Source organism: Oryzias latipes, chromosome 13 (assembly GCF_053564925.1).
Source record: "Oryzias latipes strain Hd-rR chromosome 13, Olatipes_Hd-rR_3.1".
Lineage (NCBI taxonomy): Eukaryota > Metazoa > Chordata > Actinopteri > Beloniformes > Adrianichthyidae > Oryzias > Oryzias latipes.
Genome location: NC_136249.1, coordinates 14,924,977 through 14,942,845, shown reverse-complemented (window position 1 = coordinate 14,942,845; position 17,869 = coordinate 14,924,977). Strand labels below are relative to the sequence as shown.

Below are 17,869 nucleotides of genomic sequence, written 5' to 3'. Positions count from 1 at the left end.
ATACTTTAAAAAGGTCTTTCCTGTGTTTGTGTCTTCAGAATGGTCAGCTTCATGCGTCAGCTTCAGACACAGAAGCAGCGTTAAAGACACACTCTGACAAAAATCATGTTTTTTTAACATGTTCATGTGAGATTTTTCTGATGATGGAGGACATACTGTATATATCTTCATTTAAATCCTTTCAAATCAGGTGCAACCGAAAAAATACGCTGGCCGGGCCACAAGCTCTCTGCTGCAAGCTCTCAACGACAGCGAGGGTAGGGGCGGGCAAAGTTGCTCCACACCAACAGTCCCGCCCACAACTCAGAGATTAATTTCTAATGAACCCCTGCCGCTCTGCAGAAACTATGTCTTAGGAAACAGCATAATCATAATTAAAATACGACTACTTAAAAATAGATCAAAAGGTCTGAGTGGGTCTTATAAGTTAAGAACGATGCTAACTTATTCCAATCTGCTCCCCCAGGAGTACAAATCAAAGCATGCCCCAGCATAATGCTCACCTGATGACAGCAGGCTGTTCACTATCTCCAGAAAAGATGGATGGACAAATTGATAATCCTCCAACAGCAAAACTACCTGCTGGCCATCAAGTCCAGCTAGTTGCATCACCTATGGACAGAAAAAGAACGTTTTAGCTGCATTATAGACATAGAGATATGCTCTAATATGGAAACCTATAAATGCATTGCATGACCAATGACACATTTTTATAGTACATTAATAAAAGTGGTAAAAAGAGAAAAAGTAATTATGTGTTTATGTGTTCAAGAGAAATCAGGAAAATGTGACATCTCAGCCCAGTGAGTGGGTCAGGGTGCAAAACCTCTCTTACCATCTTGAGATCGTTGCTGAAATGTTTCAGTGTATAACCGCGGCAAATCTTGAGTGTGAATAATGCATATCCGTGCATGTGAGACACCAGGCACGCTGCTGTGTGCCGACCCACTCCGCTCCGCCCCGCCAGAAGAAGAGAACCACCGAGTCGACTCAGGACCCGGTCTACCCGGGACACAAAGTCACACACTTCCCAGAAGAGGAGGAGGTCCAGCTCCTTGTTGTCACGGTTATAGAGCATTACCCCCTGGTAGAAGATTAAGATGATTAAACACAAACAGAAGCTCTAAACATATCATTGTGTAAAAATACCAAACTTTCACTGAGGTAGTGCAAACAACTAGCTTACACCATCTCAGTGGCCTCGTGGCAGAGTGTCCACTCTGAGACTTTTAAGCTTTGGGTTCAAATGCACTGTTGAGTCATAGCAGAAATAGGAGTAGACACCTCTCTGCTTTACACTCAACATTAAGGCCTTGGTCATAACTGCCCTTATGGGGGGATATGGGCTGTCTGCGGACGAAAGATGGGAAAACCCTAGCAGGTGGCCCACATAAAATATCAAGGTTGGAGACCGCTCGGTGAACCCAGAGTTCACCTTGCGTGCAGCCTGACTGTTAGAAATGCGAAAATGAAACAATCAGAGTCTAGTTTGTGTGGACATTCGGCATCCTATGGGGACTTGCACATCTCTTGCTCACCCCATGTGCACAGCATTTGCGCGCGGTCAGTAAAGTCAGAACTCACACCTTACAAACGGCTAGAGAGCAGCGTAAGGATATTGTCTGAAAGAATCACCCATTTGTTATAGGTGTGTGCAACTTCCACTATCCTTAAAAAGATTCCACAAAACAATTGCCGCATGCATAACAATGGTACATTCCTTAACATACCTTGAAGTGTCCATACGCGCCTTAAGGGAACTCCAAGACACACCTGCGTTCCTCAAAAGATGCAGCCACTTAACTTTAAAACCCTCCGCAACCATGAACAACCAAAAAACCCAGAGGGTCAACCCCCCATACCGGTGCATGTGACTAAGACTTAAGGGGTTGGATTTGGTTAAAACACCAAATGGTTCCCGTGCGCGGCACCACTCCCCCCAGTGGATGGGTCAAACGTGGAGGACAAAGTTCACACACCCAGGTTTGTGACAACTATTGGGGCTTTGACTTACCTTCTGTATGACTTCTCTGAGATCAGACGAATCAAGACGACCTAATTGTTTTCCATGAGGAGGGAGAGGCTGGCAAGGAGCCATCACAGTCCCTTCAGAGCATCCCCACGTCACATAGAAACCATCTACAGGGAGAGAGAAAAAAAACTACAGGTATTTAGAGCAAGTTATATGAAGGTTTTCTACAAAATTCATGATACAGAAATAATAAATCAAAAGTATGTATTCATACCGATTTATGTCATTTTAGGTGACATAGCTTTATCTTTCTCTTTCCAGGAGTGTACAGCAAAGCAGAGCACTGGCATCATGCCATGCACTCCAGACACAATTTATAGGCAGTTGTCAGCTTCCTAACACTGCAATGGCTAAAATTAAATTCACCGAGGGTGGCATTATATTTTCCATCAGCGGATGGGAAATTTTAATAAACACACTGCTTGTTTATGAGGCAAGACTCAAAACCAACTGAAAAATAAAAAAAATAAAAATGCCATCCTAGTATATAGCAGGTAAACAGAACATTACCAAGGAAATTGCTAAAGAAAATGCCAAATAGAAAGCTGTCAAACCAGCTCCGATGTAATCACATTCAGAATTCTTTAAGGCACAAGCAGCAATCCATAAAAGCTGTCATGAAACTCCTCAAGCGACTCATCTCCAGCATGTTGTGATTATTGCTGCGTTAACACAGTCAGCAGATGAAGGGGCAGGAAGTAAAGAGCCACTTCATACCGGCCATGTTGTCCAGAGCATCAGAGCTCCAGTCTCCACGTATGACCGAAGACAGCATGTTGTCGAAGGTGTGGAGGTCTTTAGAGGAAACGAGCCGATCTCTGAAGAGCCTCCTGGCCTCATAGGCGATCACCTCCAGCACACTTTGTGTCAGATTAGATTGAGCTAAAATGGAAAGTACAAAAACGAGTTCAGCTGCACAAAGTTTATAAAAGTTTCAATTAGGGCTGGGTATCAATCATTTACAGAATTGATTGGATTCGATTCACCAGAGCCAGGGTTAATTCCATTTGTGATTTTCTCAGATTCTTTCGATCCACTCAATTTGATTCGATTCAATTTTGAATTGACACGGTTTACACATTTAGACATATTTGTAAAAAACAGTAATAATCTATATATGTTTTGAATATGTTAATCTGATACAGTTCCCAGTTTCTGTAAAATGTATTAGTGAAATAATAAACCAATGAGATTGTTGACACTATACAGTGTTACATTGTTTCTCAGACAGAGAAGCTCCAACAAAAATGTGCAGATCATTATGTCCTGCCTCTCCTGGAGGGCGTTTCACTTTGGCCACTAGGTGGAGGTCGCGTTATAGCGTTACACTTTATTATTTATACTTTGGAAAGCTCATGCCTTTGAGTAGAGCTGTTCATCTAGTCAACAATGTATGTTTAGGTCAATCAAATGTTAGCATTAGCCGTCCTATGGGAAATTCCATTATGCGTTAGCATTAAGCTAACGGACATTGATTTACTGCTGTTTTGCGTTAGCTCACTGGAAAAGGAAAGGCATATAAGTTCGAACTCTACTTTTATGGATCGATTATTGATCTATTAAACTTAGATCAATAATTTTATCAACCCAGCCCTAATTTCAATAAAATAATTTCCTTTTCTGACCTAAAATAGGACATTTAGTCACTAAAAATGTTTGATTTTTCCATCAAAAATGTAAACTTGTTTTGCCTATAACTTTTTCTTTTGAACTCTCAAATTGCAAATGAAAAAGATATTATTATACAAAAGAAAAGGCAAGAAAAAAAAACACACCTTAGGAATACACACAAAATGTAGTAAAGTCCCTAAGGAAGCAGCACAGTGCTCCTGGCTAAGAAGACAGTGTCACGTCCTATTCTCAAAGGTCACTGCTTTCAGGAGTATCTGTCAAAGTAAACGTATACCACTGACCAAATACAGACAAACAGAGGCATTGTTTATACTGGGAGGTTTCTCTGGCACATTCAATTTAAAAAAACAGAAAGGACAAAAGGCAATCCCTAATGCTAAACAGCTCATGTGCCTTTAATTTAAACCATCAGTGACTAGTTTGATGGGAAATAATGGTTTACTATTGACTATGGAATGAATCTATGTAATTTAATCTCAGGAAAACACAATCATTTTAAAAGTTATTATAATGTTCATGCAGCCACTGCCCACTGATTATCTACTGATTATCTATCTCTGTCCAAGTTGTAAACATTTCAGTACTTGAGCCAAGAGTTCTGTGAAGGAATCTAATAGCAATGTGTTTTCTCTTTGCTTTACAGATTTTGAATGTTAAACATTCAAGAATATTATCAATTGCAGTCGTCATGCTGTCCAGAACTTTAAAATGTAGTGTTTTTTCCACATATGATGCAACTTTCCCTCCAACTGTATTTAGTCTATTGCAATATCTGAGTGCACAACTCTCTAAATTAGATCTCTGTAATCTTGATAAATCTGTAATATTAACACTTGCTTTTTATGCTTTTTAAGTACTTGGTCTATTTGTTAAACTACAATAAAAATGCTTCTAAAATATGGATTAAACTTTGACATGCACTAAAAAAGTAAATGCAGTTGAAACAGCTGCCACAACTCAGTGAAAACAACCAGATAGTAGGGTAAATGAGCACTGCATAAACATTGTTTTTGTTTTTTATTAAAGAACATTTCACCAAAAAATGAGTTTCTTTATTGTGTTTTCTGTTTTTCTGGAGAAAACAAAGTGCTGATTCAGATTACTGGTAATACATATAGAATGAGCAAAGAACAAAGAGCTTAATCATTTAGTTATCTCAGATATTGGTTACCTGCAGTAAGGTCATATCGCAGCAGACTGAGAACCCATTCGGTCAGGATACATGGTGTGAAAAGATAGTGACTGTGGTCGTCCACTGTAAACTTAGCTTTCACCTACAGCATAAAAACAAGCACAGAAATAAAAGAAGACTATAAAATGTTGGATTTTTTAAGCCAAGTTTCAACTACATTTTTCTCTTCTAGTTTCTAACGTGGATTTGAATGCATAAAACCATATTACAAGACAATGTTTACAATTACAAAAGCCTGAGCATCCAGCCACGCTGCAGAGGACGCTCTTTTCAGCTGTTTCTATTCAGCAACTCATTCTTCTGGTCATGACCCAGAGCTCATGACTATAGGTGTGTGTTGGAACAAAGATCGACTAGTAAATTGAGAGCTTTGCTTTCTGACTTGGATCTTTCTTCACCACAACAGACCGATACAGCAGCCGCATAACAGCTGAAGCCGCTCCAATTAACCTGTCAATCTCACACTCCAATCTTCCTTCATTCACTCACTTATGAACAAAACCCCAAGATACTTGAACTCCTCCATCAGGGGCAGGAGCACTCCACCCACCCAGAGAGGACAAACTACCTACTATTACTACCTTGGCTTTTGAGCACTTCTGGCTTACCGTCGATATTTATGTGATTGCTCTAGGGTCACAGCTGAGCCAGTTAAGAGCCAAAAAGAACAACTGACATAAGATAAAAAAAGTCACTCATGCTCCTACATTTGATGTTTTCTGGTGAAAAGGTACATTCCAATTAGTAAAAAATTGCTGATAAAGTCAGATGTACCCTGTGAGAGACTCAGTGTCATCAAATTGCAGCTAACATGCTTTCTGATTGGGAAAAAAAACAACTAAAGCTGACAAATGCTGCACATATGCTTAGCTCAGAACAAAAAAACTGCTTAAGTTTGATTTTGGCAGCTTCATTTTCCCATGCCAGCTCTCTTAGGCTGATTCCACCCACCTCTACTGACCTAGGTCAAGATATATTTCTTTTTGTTCTGGGCATAACAGCAGCGGAAAATCTGTTTCTTTTTCGCATTTATCTCCCTAGTTGCGCATTAATGACCTCTATTTTAATGTAATACCTGTTCATAGAGCTGAACCATAGAACCAGCTAGCTGATGAGTTCTCCCTGTACTGGCCCAGCCTGCTTGGCTGCCCAGGCTATGCTGGAGAACAGGTTGCAAGTAAGCTGAGTAGATGGAGTGAAGCTGCTCTCTGTCCGGATAGCTGAAGAAACATTCAATGAGACAAAGAAAATAATAGGATTTTACAAAAAAAAAAAACAGCAAAAAAGAGGCTAATGCTACAAAATATTTGTACTTGTAATGTAATCGCTCCTTTCTTTTCATACATACTCTATAGCACAGATGCGCACAATGGAGCAGAAGCGTGAGGTGAGTGAATGGCTGCAGACAGAACCTCCTGTTGACATGGAGGCCACCACCTGAATGTTCTCAAGACTGACCCACTCTAGATTTTCATCATAGAATCCCTTATATGTCAAAGCCTAGAGCCAAAAAAAGATGTTTAATTAAACGCATGTCACATCTACTTCAAGTATTTCAGAGAAACAAGTGCTTAAAGTACCCAAGTAAAAAGTATTTTTGTAATCCATGTTTTTCTGTGTCATCATTACCTGTTGAAGGAAGGCAGTGAGGTTGCTCGTCCCCCATTTGTCTGGTTTAGGTAGGTTTATGTCTTTTAAGTAAAGAACAAGGTTCTCACAGTCTTTGGGTCTGAAGACTCGGCCAGTGTTTGAGCTTAGCAGCAGACATGTCTGGCTGAGCTTTTGCAGGACGTGACGAGATGAAGTCTGGGCGCTGCAGTGAACCACAGCCACCTGAGTGGAGCGTAGCTGAGAGAAAGCGTAGCGCAGAAGCATCCTAAAAGAAAAACAACGTACACAAAAAAGGCTACATAAAGACACACACTGTAAGTGTTATGAGGCATCGGTCATGCTGCTTTAAACTCCTAAATGTGGAATTCAGAGAGCTTGGTGTCAAACACTTTTATACTGTTAGAAAAAAAAAGTGTGTTTTTAAGCGAACAAAGCAAAGACAGAATTTAATAATGATTAAAAATGTAATCAAATCTAAGATTGAATTCATAAACTTGTATTTTTATGTGACCACATTAAAATCCTTTAAAAAAAAGTAGCATGCTCTTTTGCTAGAGGAATGAGCTGAGAAGAGCCAGTGTCTTACTGCCATGCTGACCTTTCCGGGGCCAGAAGGCAAGACAAGGGGATGAGAAAAGCCCAGACTGACTGATAGAAAACTCAACTCGAGTATAAATGGCAAATGGAGAAACCATTGTTCTTCAAACCCTTGGGAAGGATAGCAATTACTTTGGAGCCTACGACCGTGTGCACTCACACTGGCCAGAGTGCGTAAAACACACAGGCATGGAGCCACTAATATCCTTATTATTCTGAGCTTTCAGTGCATTCACAAGGAATGTTGGATTTGCTGTGAATTCTGCATCTTTGTCACTTTGGATGACGGTAGTAGAGCACCTCTGCACTGCACAATGAGCAATACTGTGCTGTGAAGTCGCCAAAAACAAAAAAATCAACCCTACAAGACATTGTGGGGTGGCTGCATTTGCTTTATCCAATGACTGAGCAATAAAACTGGACTGAGTGAGCTTTGTTCAAATTTCCAAAACATTTTATTGACTGATTATGTGTAGCCCGCTTTCAAGTGGTTGAGGTGTGGCCTTCTGACAAGCTCACTTCTGATTGGTGAGAGTGGTTGCCACAGAAGCATCGACTCAGACCAACTCTGACCAATCACAGCGTCTGGATCCAACATGGCGGCACCTGAAAAAATTGCGATTGAATTGACTTCATTTGGTTGGAGCTGGAAGAAAAACGTTTTCTATGTGTGATGTCACTCGGTCCAGTTCTTATGTACAATCAAAGGTTTTACCAGACCTGATTTCATCTCAAGAAATTCTGATAAAGTTGTTAAAATTATTCAAATTAATTAATTAAATTACCATGCAATGGTACAATTACTTTAAAGCAAGGCAGAATTTTTAATCCAAATTTGAGTTATACAGAATATTTTTTCACTTTTGTCACATACGCAGTAAGAAAATGCTTCTTATCAAATCTGCAATTACCCTTTTCCACAGCCTTCAGGGCCTACCACCATGAAGGGCTGCCTGTGTGAAGCTGTGAGCCATGGGAAAAAGCCATGCAGACCTCTCTGCATCCCTGTAGTCTTTATTACAGGCAGCATGTGAGCATGAGAGAACTGCTCCAGCGTGAGACTCTCAGGGTGTTGGAAGGTGTAAGCTGCTAGATGGTCGCTTTTATTATCATAGTAGGTGTCGAGGGGTTTTCTGGCATCTGGGGGGGGTTCTCTGGCCCAACTTAGCAACTGCAGATGGAAAAAGAAACATATTTAGGCATAAAATATTAATAACTACTAACTGAAAGATGAAAAAGAAGGGTTCTCACCTCTTTAGCAAACTCCTGTCGTGTTTTAAGATTGAGGTTTCCTCCCAAGCCTCTCAGCAAACCTACGAGGAACTCTCCTCTCTCATTCACGGCACTGAGGTGTGACAGAGCGTTGAAAACTGTACCCACTAGACTAGTTTCCACCACAAAGTCATTCTGCCATAAAAAGAGGAGACAGAAAGGCACTCACAGGGTCCATGCCATGTAAACAAGTGGAAAAGTGGGCGTGTCAGCCTGTTCTTACTTAGCAGGATAATATTACACACATGTCATTTGTATAGAAGATGATTGAATTAGTAGGAAATTACGGTAAAGACCCACTCTAATGAAAATTGTATTTTTGGTGTTTTTTCTGATGATGAGGACGTATGTAAAGAAAGTCAAGATTAAACTGTGTTTCTGAGTATTTCTTTAATCTAATCATAGTGAATCAGGAGCAGACGAAAAAAAGCAGCTTTAAATAGAGCTCATTTGTGGCATAAAATTATATATATCGGATATATTGGTAGGAGGATGTTGGAGATGGAGCTGCCTGGCAGGAGGGCAAGAGGACGGCCAAAGAGGAGATATATGGATGTCTTAACAGAGGACATGAAGTTGGCTAACGTTAGGGTAGAAGATGTTCATGATAGAGTGAGGTGGAAAAGGATGATTCGCTGTGGCGACCCCTGATGGGAAAAGCCGAAAGAGAAAGAAGATTTGTGGCATAAAATAATCAGCAAGCCACAAGCTCCTTCCTTCGCTCCATTCTGATGCATCCACTTTTAGACAAATAGATCTATTAGTGTTGCATTCGCCTCGTCTGAGCTAAAAACTGGATCAAAACTGTACAGCTGGATAGCTCCAATATTGTTCGCCATTTTTATTGCACCGCTAACGTTAGCTTGAGGCTGTAAGCTAACAGGAGAGTGTTAACAAAGGGTTGATGGGATATCAGCACAGGCTCACTACTCTCTGCCAACGGTCCTGCCGACAACTCAGAGGCAAATTTCTGATGAACTACTCCTGCAATGCAGAAAATATTTTTTTGTCGTTTTGGCTAAAAACAGCATAATAATACTTAAAATGCTTTGAAAACATCCAGCATTATTCAGACAAAAAAACACATCTTCGAGTTTACCAGCATATCAGCTACAGGCTTTTACAATTACTGAACCAGTGTGCATTGAGCAAAATGTTACCTGCTTGAAGACCCAGTCCAGTGCTCTTTGGAAGTAGTCTCCTAGCCAGTTTTCTAGTTGACTGCGGCACTCGTCTGACTGGCCCCTCAACCACGACTTCATTAATGCACCCACGTCTATGTCTTCATCACTTCAGACGCAATCACAACAGGATGTAAAACCTCAAAGACAAGCACTTAGGCAAATTGAATTTTGTACAAATAAAAACAGTCTTTAGCAGCTGACTGACCTGAGGAAAATCATCCCCATGCGGGAAATGGTGGCTGGTGAGGCACAGCTGAGGTCGTGGGTTTCAAACAGGAAGTTAACGTTGGGTCCAAACTGGATCCGCTCTCCACTGGGCATGGTTAACAACCGATTATCATCCAGGACTGAGTTAAGACTTTCAATCCACTCTGGATCAATGTCCCCATCACACACTATCCAGGAGTTCACCTCTAAAAACACAGATGCACATGCAGTACAGAAAACAGCAAGTGTCTTTCTAAAGCACCCATACGGGGGTCGACCCGTATGCCACCTCAAGGGACGTTGTGAAAGTGGAACATACCATTGTTGTGAGTGTGTGAAGTGTATTGTGAAATATTTGTAATGCTAATGGATGTTACACTGGTAATGCTGCCGAATGGTGCCCTTATATCACACTCTAGTCGCCAAAAGCATTGCCTGAAGAAAAAATGTCTATGAATATTTTTTTTCTCTGTATGTCTGTATGGGTTCACTAAGTGGTCAAAAACCTCGATATTTCCTGTCTGCCACATGCGTGTCCAATACAGGTTGACCATTTTTCACCTGCAGACAGCCAGCGTCCACCCGTAAGGGCAGTTGTGACCAAGACCTAAGCACCAACATATTGTTTGCATCCACAGAATAATGACGCCCACTTACCCTGTGGCTCTCTGACCACACACCTGGCACTGTGTGTCAGAACACCATCAGCCCACTCCCTAGTGTCCATGTCTATATGTCCCAATAGCTGCTGCCTGGGCATGGCTTTAGGGTTCATAGTGTACTGCTTCACCTAAAGAAAAATCAACAAGAGGATGCAGATGAACAGGCTTTTAACTGACCTTTACAGTTTCAAATGAGGATTTTGGCAAAGATAAACTGGAATCAACGCACATTTCACTTCCAACATATTCTATGTCTAAATTACAGATTAAATAATGTGTTTTATGCAGTAAGTATAACATTTTCTGCTTACCACTTTCCCTGTCATGCTCAGAGCAGCTCGGAGCATCCTCCAGAGAGTAGACTTGCCTGCTCCGCTTGGCCCAACAATGACCACACCCATGCGTTGCCTCAGCTGTTCATTGAGCTCCAATGCCTTTTTTAGCTGCAAATTCCTTAATCTGTTACAACAATCCACTTCACCAAACACCTTAATTATTAGATATGAAGAACTTGTTGCAGTGTAAACACACACCTGGCCGGGTATCAGTTCCAGTTGAGCCTCTTGGTAAACCTGCTCTAGTGCATGGATCAGAATCTGGTCCTCCACATCAGTGAAATCAACTCCAGTGAAGACATCTTTGACCAGCGCATCAAAACGAGAGCTGTCCGCAAACGTCAGCTTGGACATGGTATTGAGCCTCAGTGCTTGCACCACCAGGCTGCTCTCCTGAACTGCACATGGATGAAAGACACTGCACATTACGGTTGCATTCCAAACAGGCTGACAAGCAAAACTCGATCAAATATCTGCATAATTCAATATCTTTAAAAAGACACCTCAGTGAAAAAGGAAAACAGTGCAAAGAAAAACCAAAAGTGAAGTAACAGCATTGTATGTGCAGAAAACAAAGACGATGAACATTAGCTCTTTGTTTTGCTCTTTATACATGTGCCTTGTTAAAAAATGAGCTAATTGCCAAAGCCTGCAGTGATCTAGAGTTTGTCAATACTCTAATTCTCAGCTACAAAGATCCGGGCCCTCCCTGCAGACACAGATGTGGAATCTTTCTTCTTGCATTCAGCAGAACCACTTGGCTGGACTACACAGAGAGAGATGCTCACAGCAAAACCTTAGGGAGCCATTGACAGACAGAAGATGTGTGTGGTGAGCCCACGTGCCTGAGAGTTGAAAAGATAAAGGGTGGGTATTGGACCAGATGGATTTGAAAGAGAACAGGCAGAGGAATCAAGAAAGGGGAGAGTTGAAATCAGGAGAGGGACAAAAGAGTAAGCATTGTAAGGCAGACACATAAAGGCAAGTGTGGGGTGGGAAACAGGGCAGAATGGGAGAGGCTGTTGGGCAAGAAACTGACAGGCAGGTATGAGAGTGAGCCAATAGAGGAGACGTGATAACATGCCTGGAAGTGAAGAAGAAAAGCACAAAGACGTACAATCTCCTTTTAAGAACTTTCAAAGGTTAGATGTTTAAGTGTTTTTATTAAAGGATTTTAGGAGTCAGTGCAGCAAATATTTTCAAAAAGGACTGTTTTAATGGTTTTTATAGTTTATAGGCATCTAAATGTGTGTCTACTCAAACCCTGCGTTGTGACACATGAATAAGAAAAACGTTGCATACTTAATGTGAGCAACAAATTTCAGAGGTTCAGCCTTCATTGAAAATGAAATATTACTATTTCAGCCGTTGGCTGTTATCCATATCTGATCATTAATGATCTCTCAAAGCCTTACGTACGGCGGTGCTGAAGGTTTTTGGGGTTGTCCAGGTCCATGGAGGGTCTTACAAAGGAGAATTCACTTCTTAAGGGGTGGTCTTGTAATTCCCCCGAGGCTCTAGCAGCCACCTCACGAGACGTCATGAAAATAGGACGCACCACTGTTGTGTGTGTGGTTGGTGTATTGTGAAGTAGTCGGAAGTCTAGTGTAATTTAAACGCACTTAAGACGTAACGGTGATGCTGTCGTATGGTGCCCTGACGCCACACTGTAGTCATTAGTAAGGTGAGTGCTGGATCCTTACTGACTGCACAAAAATGCCGCACACATGCCTGTTGGATGTTCGCACAGACTATAATTCCTTAATTTCTGAAAGTCAGGCTGCACGCAAGGAGCGCACACTTATCACATCAACAGCATTAACAGGCCCCTCCTTGCTGTCCACAGGATTTGGGGTTAAGAGTAAATGAAAGATCCGTACGACACACTCGCGTCTCACCGACTTTACCCCTACTTACCCTAACATGTTGTATAAGTGCTCACTATTGCCTGTCTCCTGCAGCACTCCCATAGAAAAAATGTGCATGAACATTTTCTCTCTACGAGTTCACAGAGTGGTCTACGACCTTGAGATTTTCCTGCAGGTCACACGTTTGTTTGCACTGAATATTGTTTGCCCGCAGGCAGCCCATATCAACCCTTACAGGAAAGTTGTGACTGAGGCTTTAGGAAGCTGTCAGAATGGGATATCCCATTTAAATGCTACAACTGATATGACAGTTACATGTTTTAGGTGAATCAATTTCAAGCATTTTGTGGCTTTCATCCAGCAGTGAGTTTTAGAAATTATAGTATCTCTAACTATCTACCGCATGTCTTTAAACTATTTCTCTAAATTGTGTCTTTCAGTGTTTTAAAATAATCTTTTAAATGAGCAAGATAACTTTCCGCTGCTAGGGTCAACTCTAAGAAGAAGCCTACAACGATATTGTACCTGTTTGAGGGGTGTGGGAAGTGTACACCTTCATAATAGTTACATTTTTGCAGTCCCAGAAGGGAGTCAACTGAAGGTTGATGCCATTGAATTCTTTCTTTCTTTTTTAAAAACATGTTTTGTGTTCATGCATGAGTAACTGTCACAGCCCTCAATCTGCAGGAAAAAAGAAATCAACATTTATAGCTCATTTAATTTTGACTCCTCAGTCTGCTAATTTTAGACTAAATCAATATAAACTCTGGGACTGAGGAGTTAAGGGGGGAAAAACCTGATCCTATTTTCACTTTGACCCATAGGCTCAATCAACTTACTTGACTTATTAACATAACTGTAATTTCAAAAAAACAATCATCTGCTTGGTCAGTTGTTAGTGTTAATCCCTATCTACTCAGATAAACATTTAAAATAAAAATATGAAGCTTTTAAAGGTGTTTCTTCTAAAGTCATAGGAGTAGTTAAATCATGGAGCAATGACAGAGATCTGCACCACACAGCTAAATCTAACTTTGTCCCGAGTCTTTTGGTTATGTAAAGAAAGTGACTCCCAGGTAAGGATAACCTGCAGACACTTCATACCCTTCATGTCACGCTGCTATGCTGGAAGAAGAGAAATCCCAGATCCATTAGAAAAAACAGAGAGCGGTTCACTTACTTTCCTTTTCCTTGTCGGGACGCCTCCTTTGTTGCTGCAGGAGACTTCCACAGGCCTTCAGAACCGTCTTCAGAGCACGCAAGCCCCAGTCATAGTGCTGCTGAGGCGTCAACAACTCTCTGAGAAAACAAACAGTCTCAGCAACACTGCTTTAAGTAAAACCTATTCACAGATAATAAACTACAATTAAGGCAGCAGATCTTGGTGCTTCACACAGATTTCTTACACACATCCTATTTAAACATAATATAGATTTTAAGAAAGAATTAAGGCCATGTTTTATACCTGGCAAGATTAAAGACAGCAACCAGTTTGCCCCCCAGCATCTCTCCATTTTTGAACCCCTCTGAGTAAAGAATGACTTCAGCAATAAGCTCATTGTCTGGTTTGCTCATGGCTACGGGCCTGAACAACTGCTTCAGGTTGTCTGGAAGTTTCTGCCTGCCCCCGTAGCCTTTGCCTGCAGGGTTCATAGTGATGAATACACCGGAATTTGGGTCCAGGCTCACCTGAGGGATGAAGAGAAGAGGCAAAAAATCTCCACTAAACTTTCATTTTTATGTTTCTCATTGACTATTTCCTTATCTCAAAGATCAGCAATTGGATGACGATAAAAGACCTAACAAGTTTACAGCTTGGTGAAATAAACAATATAGTGTCACTGGGTGATTTAACAGAAATAATAGCTAAAGAAGTGGAGGGAAAAAAAAAATACAGTGAATTTTTTGGAGAGATGACAATATATGTGTATTTCGTTTTCTGACCTCCTTTCCCAGTAGTTCACATATGTTTTTGTGATGTTTGAGGGAGTCCTGGATGGCCTGAATCTGCATAGAAACTGCTGAGAGGACGGCTTCCTCTAAACGGTTGAACTCGTCAAAGCAGCCCCAAGCTCCACACTTCACCAAGCCCACAAATATTCGTCCCATAGACTTCACATCTATGCCCTAAAAAGACAAGCAAAGGAAAAATACTTCACTCGTCTCCATGGATATATTGACATGACATCCAGGCTTCAGCTTTTTTTTTTTTTTTTAAATCAAACCAGGTCTTTTCTATCTTTGCTGATGCATAAGATTCAAAGCCCTAAGTAATAACTATCTGAATACCTCATCACAGTTGAAAACCAAAACCTGGCGTCCAAAGAGCCCCCCTAAGGCTTTGACAGACTCGGTCTTGCCGGTGCCAGCAGGCCCATAGGGGTTCCCACCAAGCCCCATCTTCATGGCCTGGGTTAAAGTCAGGTAGCATTTATCCGTCAGCGGTGTGTGCACCAGCTTAGCTGCATTTCCCTAAAAAATGGGGAGAAATACAGAAGAAAAGAAGAACTGTAACACAAAAATAAAGATTTAGGTGGGTGGGGGATTCCAAAAAATACCAAAAGCTAATGAAAGAAACATGGGGGGGACAAGTAAAGAAAATGAAAAAGACACTGAATCTGTGATGCGTTACCAGAAAACTGCAGATAGGAAATACAGCTTAGGATGTTCTGGGCTTTTTTGACTGCATGAACAGTGCCCCCCAAAGGCAAAAGTGGATTTTTTTTTTATTCTTTAACATACTTCTGCCAGATCATTCAGTTAAAGGTTTAGGAACTTTTTGAAGGCTGAACATGAATTAAAAGTATCATAGACAGCAGGAGAATTACTCAAGTTGTTGAATCCCAACATGAAAGGCCCCTCATAAAAGTGTAAGATGCACTTTGTAAAAAGTTGGTACTGCCTTCTTGGGAATGATCTTTTTTCTTCCTTTTTAACTGAGTTTTCTTAATTAAATTACAGGGATTTAGTTTCAGGTTCTTCTTTTTATAAAAAAAAAGGAAACAACAGTTAAAGTCCCACTCTAATCATATTTTGATAATTCTAAGAGCATTCGCAGTGGTCTTTTAATTATGATGATGCCGTTTTTAGCCAAAAACAGAAAGCCTGTCATTTTCTGGGACATAGTTTCTGCAGAGCAGCACGAGTTCATCAGAAATTCAACTCTGAGTTGTGGGCGGGACTGTTGGCGTGGAGCAACCTTGCCCTACCTTCACCTCCCCGTTGCTGAGAGCTCTCTGTTTACATGTTCTCCCTCTAGCTGACTTCCCTTCACACCCCCAGCCTAACATTACCAGTGCAACAAAAGTGGCGAGCAAAATTGGAGCTATCCAGCGGTACAGTTTTGAGCCAGATGCCAGTTAAGTCGAGGAAAACAAAAAACGTACATGTATCTAGTCGTCTACAAGTGGATATGGCATTATAGAGCGGAGCAGGGAGCCTGCGGAGTGCCCAGTGTTTATTCTACATCAATGTATCCATCTGCTCCTGATTCACAACGGTTTAGAATAAGAAATACTCAGAAATTAAAATTGGAGCTCGATTTTCTTTAAACATCTCAAACATCATCAAAAAATGCCACAAAAACATGTTAAAGACATTTAAATTGAAACCTGAATGCATCAGAGAAAGTGTTTAGGTGTTCAAACAAACATGGGAGCATGCAATGATGTGAAGTACACACCTGATACTCATAAGTATAGCTGAACTGTGCATCCACCATTTGAATGTGGCAGAATTTGTCTGGTCCCATATAGAAGCGTAGCTGTTTCTTCCAGGCCCAGTCGTCAGTGCTGGTAACGCCTGCCTGGTTGAGCTGCTTCACCATGCTGATGTTGTGGATAATGTCCAGGATCAAAGCCTTCAGCTTCAGCTGTAAGATGACGGACTCTAAACAGAGACAACATGAAAATCAGGACAGAAGATTGAGCTAAATGACAGAAAATAACAAAAAAGGCTCTATTCAGTGACATTATGTAGCTCACAAACACTGTATGGGTGTACAATGTGCAGGATGTTGCCCATAACCTATTATGTTACCTTTACGTCTTCTCAAGAAATGATTTTGATTTAATTTAATCCTTATATATAGATTATTTTGATGAACAATAATCCTTTTGCTTCAGCTTTATTTAATTTTCATAGTACATTGCCTGCTTGGTGTTCAGGTAATTTTCCACGATATGTAGAGATTTGAAACTTGAATAATTTGTTCCTGAATCATTTTTGTTAATCCACATTAATCATCCATCACAAAAATGTGAAAATCACACCTAAAACCTGTGTAACATTCGAAGCTGCAATCATCATCTCTAGCAGGAAAGCACCACTGAGGTCAGCGTCACCCTGGATGGAAAATATCTGCCAAATGTGTCCAGCACTTGTTTGTCTCCGTGCCAAAGTGAAGTAAAGTTTTCACACACACACACCCCCCCTCTGGGTTCACAGCCCATTTATGATGGCCAGAAAAGAGATTACCCTGCTTCACTGCAATACTTTAGAAGCTTTAATTAGTATTAGCACCAGGAGGCCTCTTCAAACACCTGCTTTTATTTAAAGGAGTCGGTAATATAATGAGTTGTTTTCAAGTCTTCATGAAAATTGTAGCCACTTTAAAAGATAAACACAATTTGGTTACACAACAATCACAAAATAGACCATAACTGTAAAATATTCATAGTCCGTGACAAAAAAAAAAAAAAAAAGAACAAAAGAAATTTGAAAATGTATTTTACAGATTAACCAAAGCAATTTGCAGCCCAGGAGCTGAAGCTTCACCGAGGAGCCACTCATCTCATGCATGGATAACAAAACTCCATAAAAATATTAGGGTCTTTTTTTGTATCCTAGTTCTGGGGGCAAACTCAGCCATTATGTTTTATGCTGCCATATATCCAGCCCCGGGTGATTAAATTAGTATGCCAGTGACTGCATGCAGTGCTCTAAAGGGTACTGCCCCTCTGCAGCCTCTTCCGGCTCACCGGCCGCAAAGACATTCACAGAGTCAGGCGTTCCAAAGTAACCCCCACCTTCACGAGCCATAAATATGGTGACGGAGCGTCCCCAAAAAAGCAAACACTTGTGAACATTTTATTGACTCTCAATGAAACAAACACTGAAAGAATGGGTCTTTCACATCGTGGCAAAAATAGTGCTTTATGATCTTTTCTCCTCTTGATCTTCACTGTCGCTTAAGTAATTTATTAACAGTAGTGTACTTGTGTAATAAAACATAGAGCTGAAGTTAGAGAGCTGTGTTTGAACCTTTAAAGCCCAAAG

General features: G+C 40.9%; 1 protein-coding gene across 2 annotated transcripts in view; it reads right to left on the bottom strand.

The window, feature by feature from the left end:
- dync2h1 (dynein cytoplasmic 2 heavy chain 1) overlaps positions 1–17,869 on the bottom strand; it is a 145,043-nt gene that overhangs the window by 100,855 nt on the left and 26,319 nt on the right. For both annotated transcript variants that reach the window (XM_078929482.1, XM_078929483.1), the window contains exons 36-55: positions 16,275–16,480; positions 14,882–15,064; positions 14,537–14,719; positions 14,058–14,281; positions 13,773–13,891; positions 10,923–11,122; positions 10,701–10,832; positions 10,385–10,517; positions 9,726–9,933; positions 9,497–9,626; positions 8,316–8,471; positions 7,976–8,235; positions 6,486–6,732; positions 6,205–6,356; positions 5,932–6,076; positions 4,836–4,938; positions 2,750–2,914; positions 2,015–2,139; positions 836–1,084; positions 504–612 (exon numbers count right to left, since the gene is read on the bottom strand). In XM_078929482.1, coding sequence (XP_078785608.1) covers positions 504–612; positions 836–1,084; positions 2,015–2,139; positions 2,750–2,914; positions 4,836–4,938; positions 5,932–6,076; positions 6,205–6,356; positions 6,486–6,732; positions 7,976–8,235; positions 8,316–8,471; positions 9,497–9,626; positions 9,726–9,933; positions 10,385–10,517; positions 10,701–10,832; positions 10,923–11,122; positions 13,773–13,891; positions 14,058–14,281; positions 14,537–14,719; positions 14,882–15,064; positions 16,275–16,480 — 3,429 coding nt within the window. The remainder of the gene's footprint in view (positions 1–503; positions 613–835; positions 1,085–2,014; positions 2,140–2,749; positions 2,915–4,835; positions 4,939–5,931; positions 6,077–6,204; positions 6,357–6,485; positions 6,733–7,975; positions 8,236–8,315; positions 8,472–9,496; positions 9,627–9,725; positions 9,934–10,384; positions 10,518–10,700; positions 10,833–10,922; positions 11,123–13,772; positions 13,892–14,057; positions 14,282–14,536; positions 14,720–14,881; positions 15,065–16,274; positions 16,481–17,869) is intronic.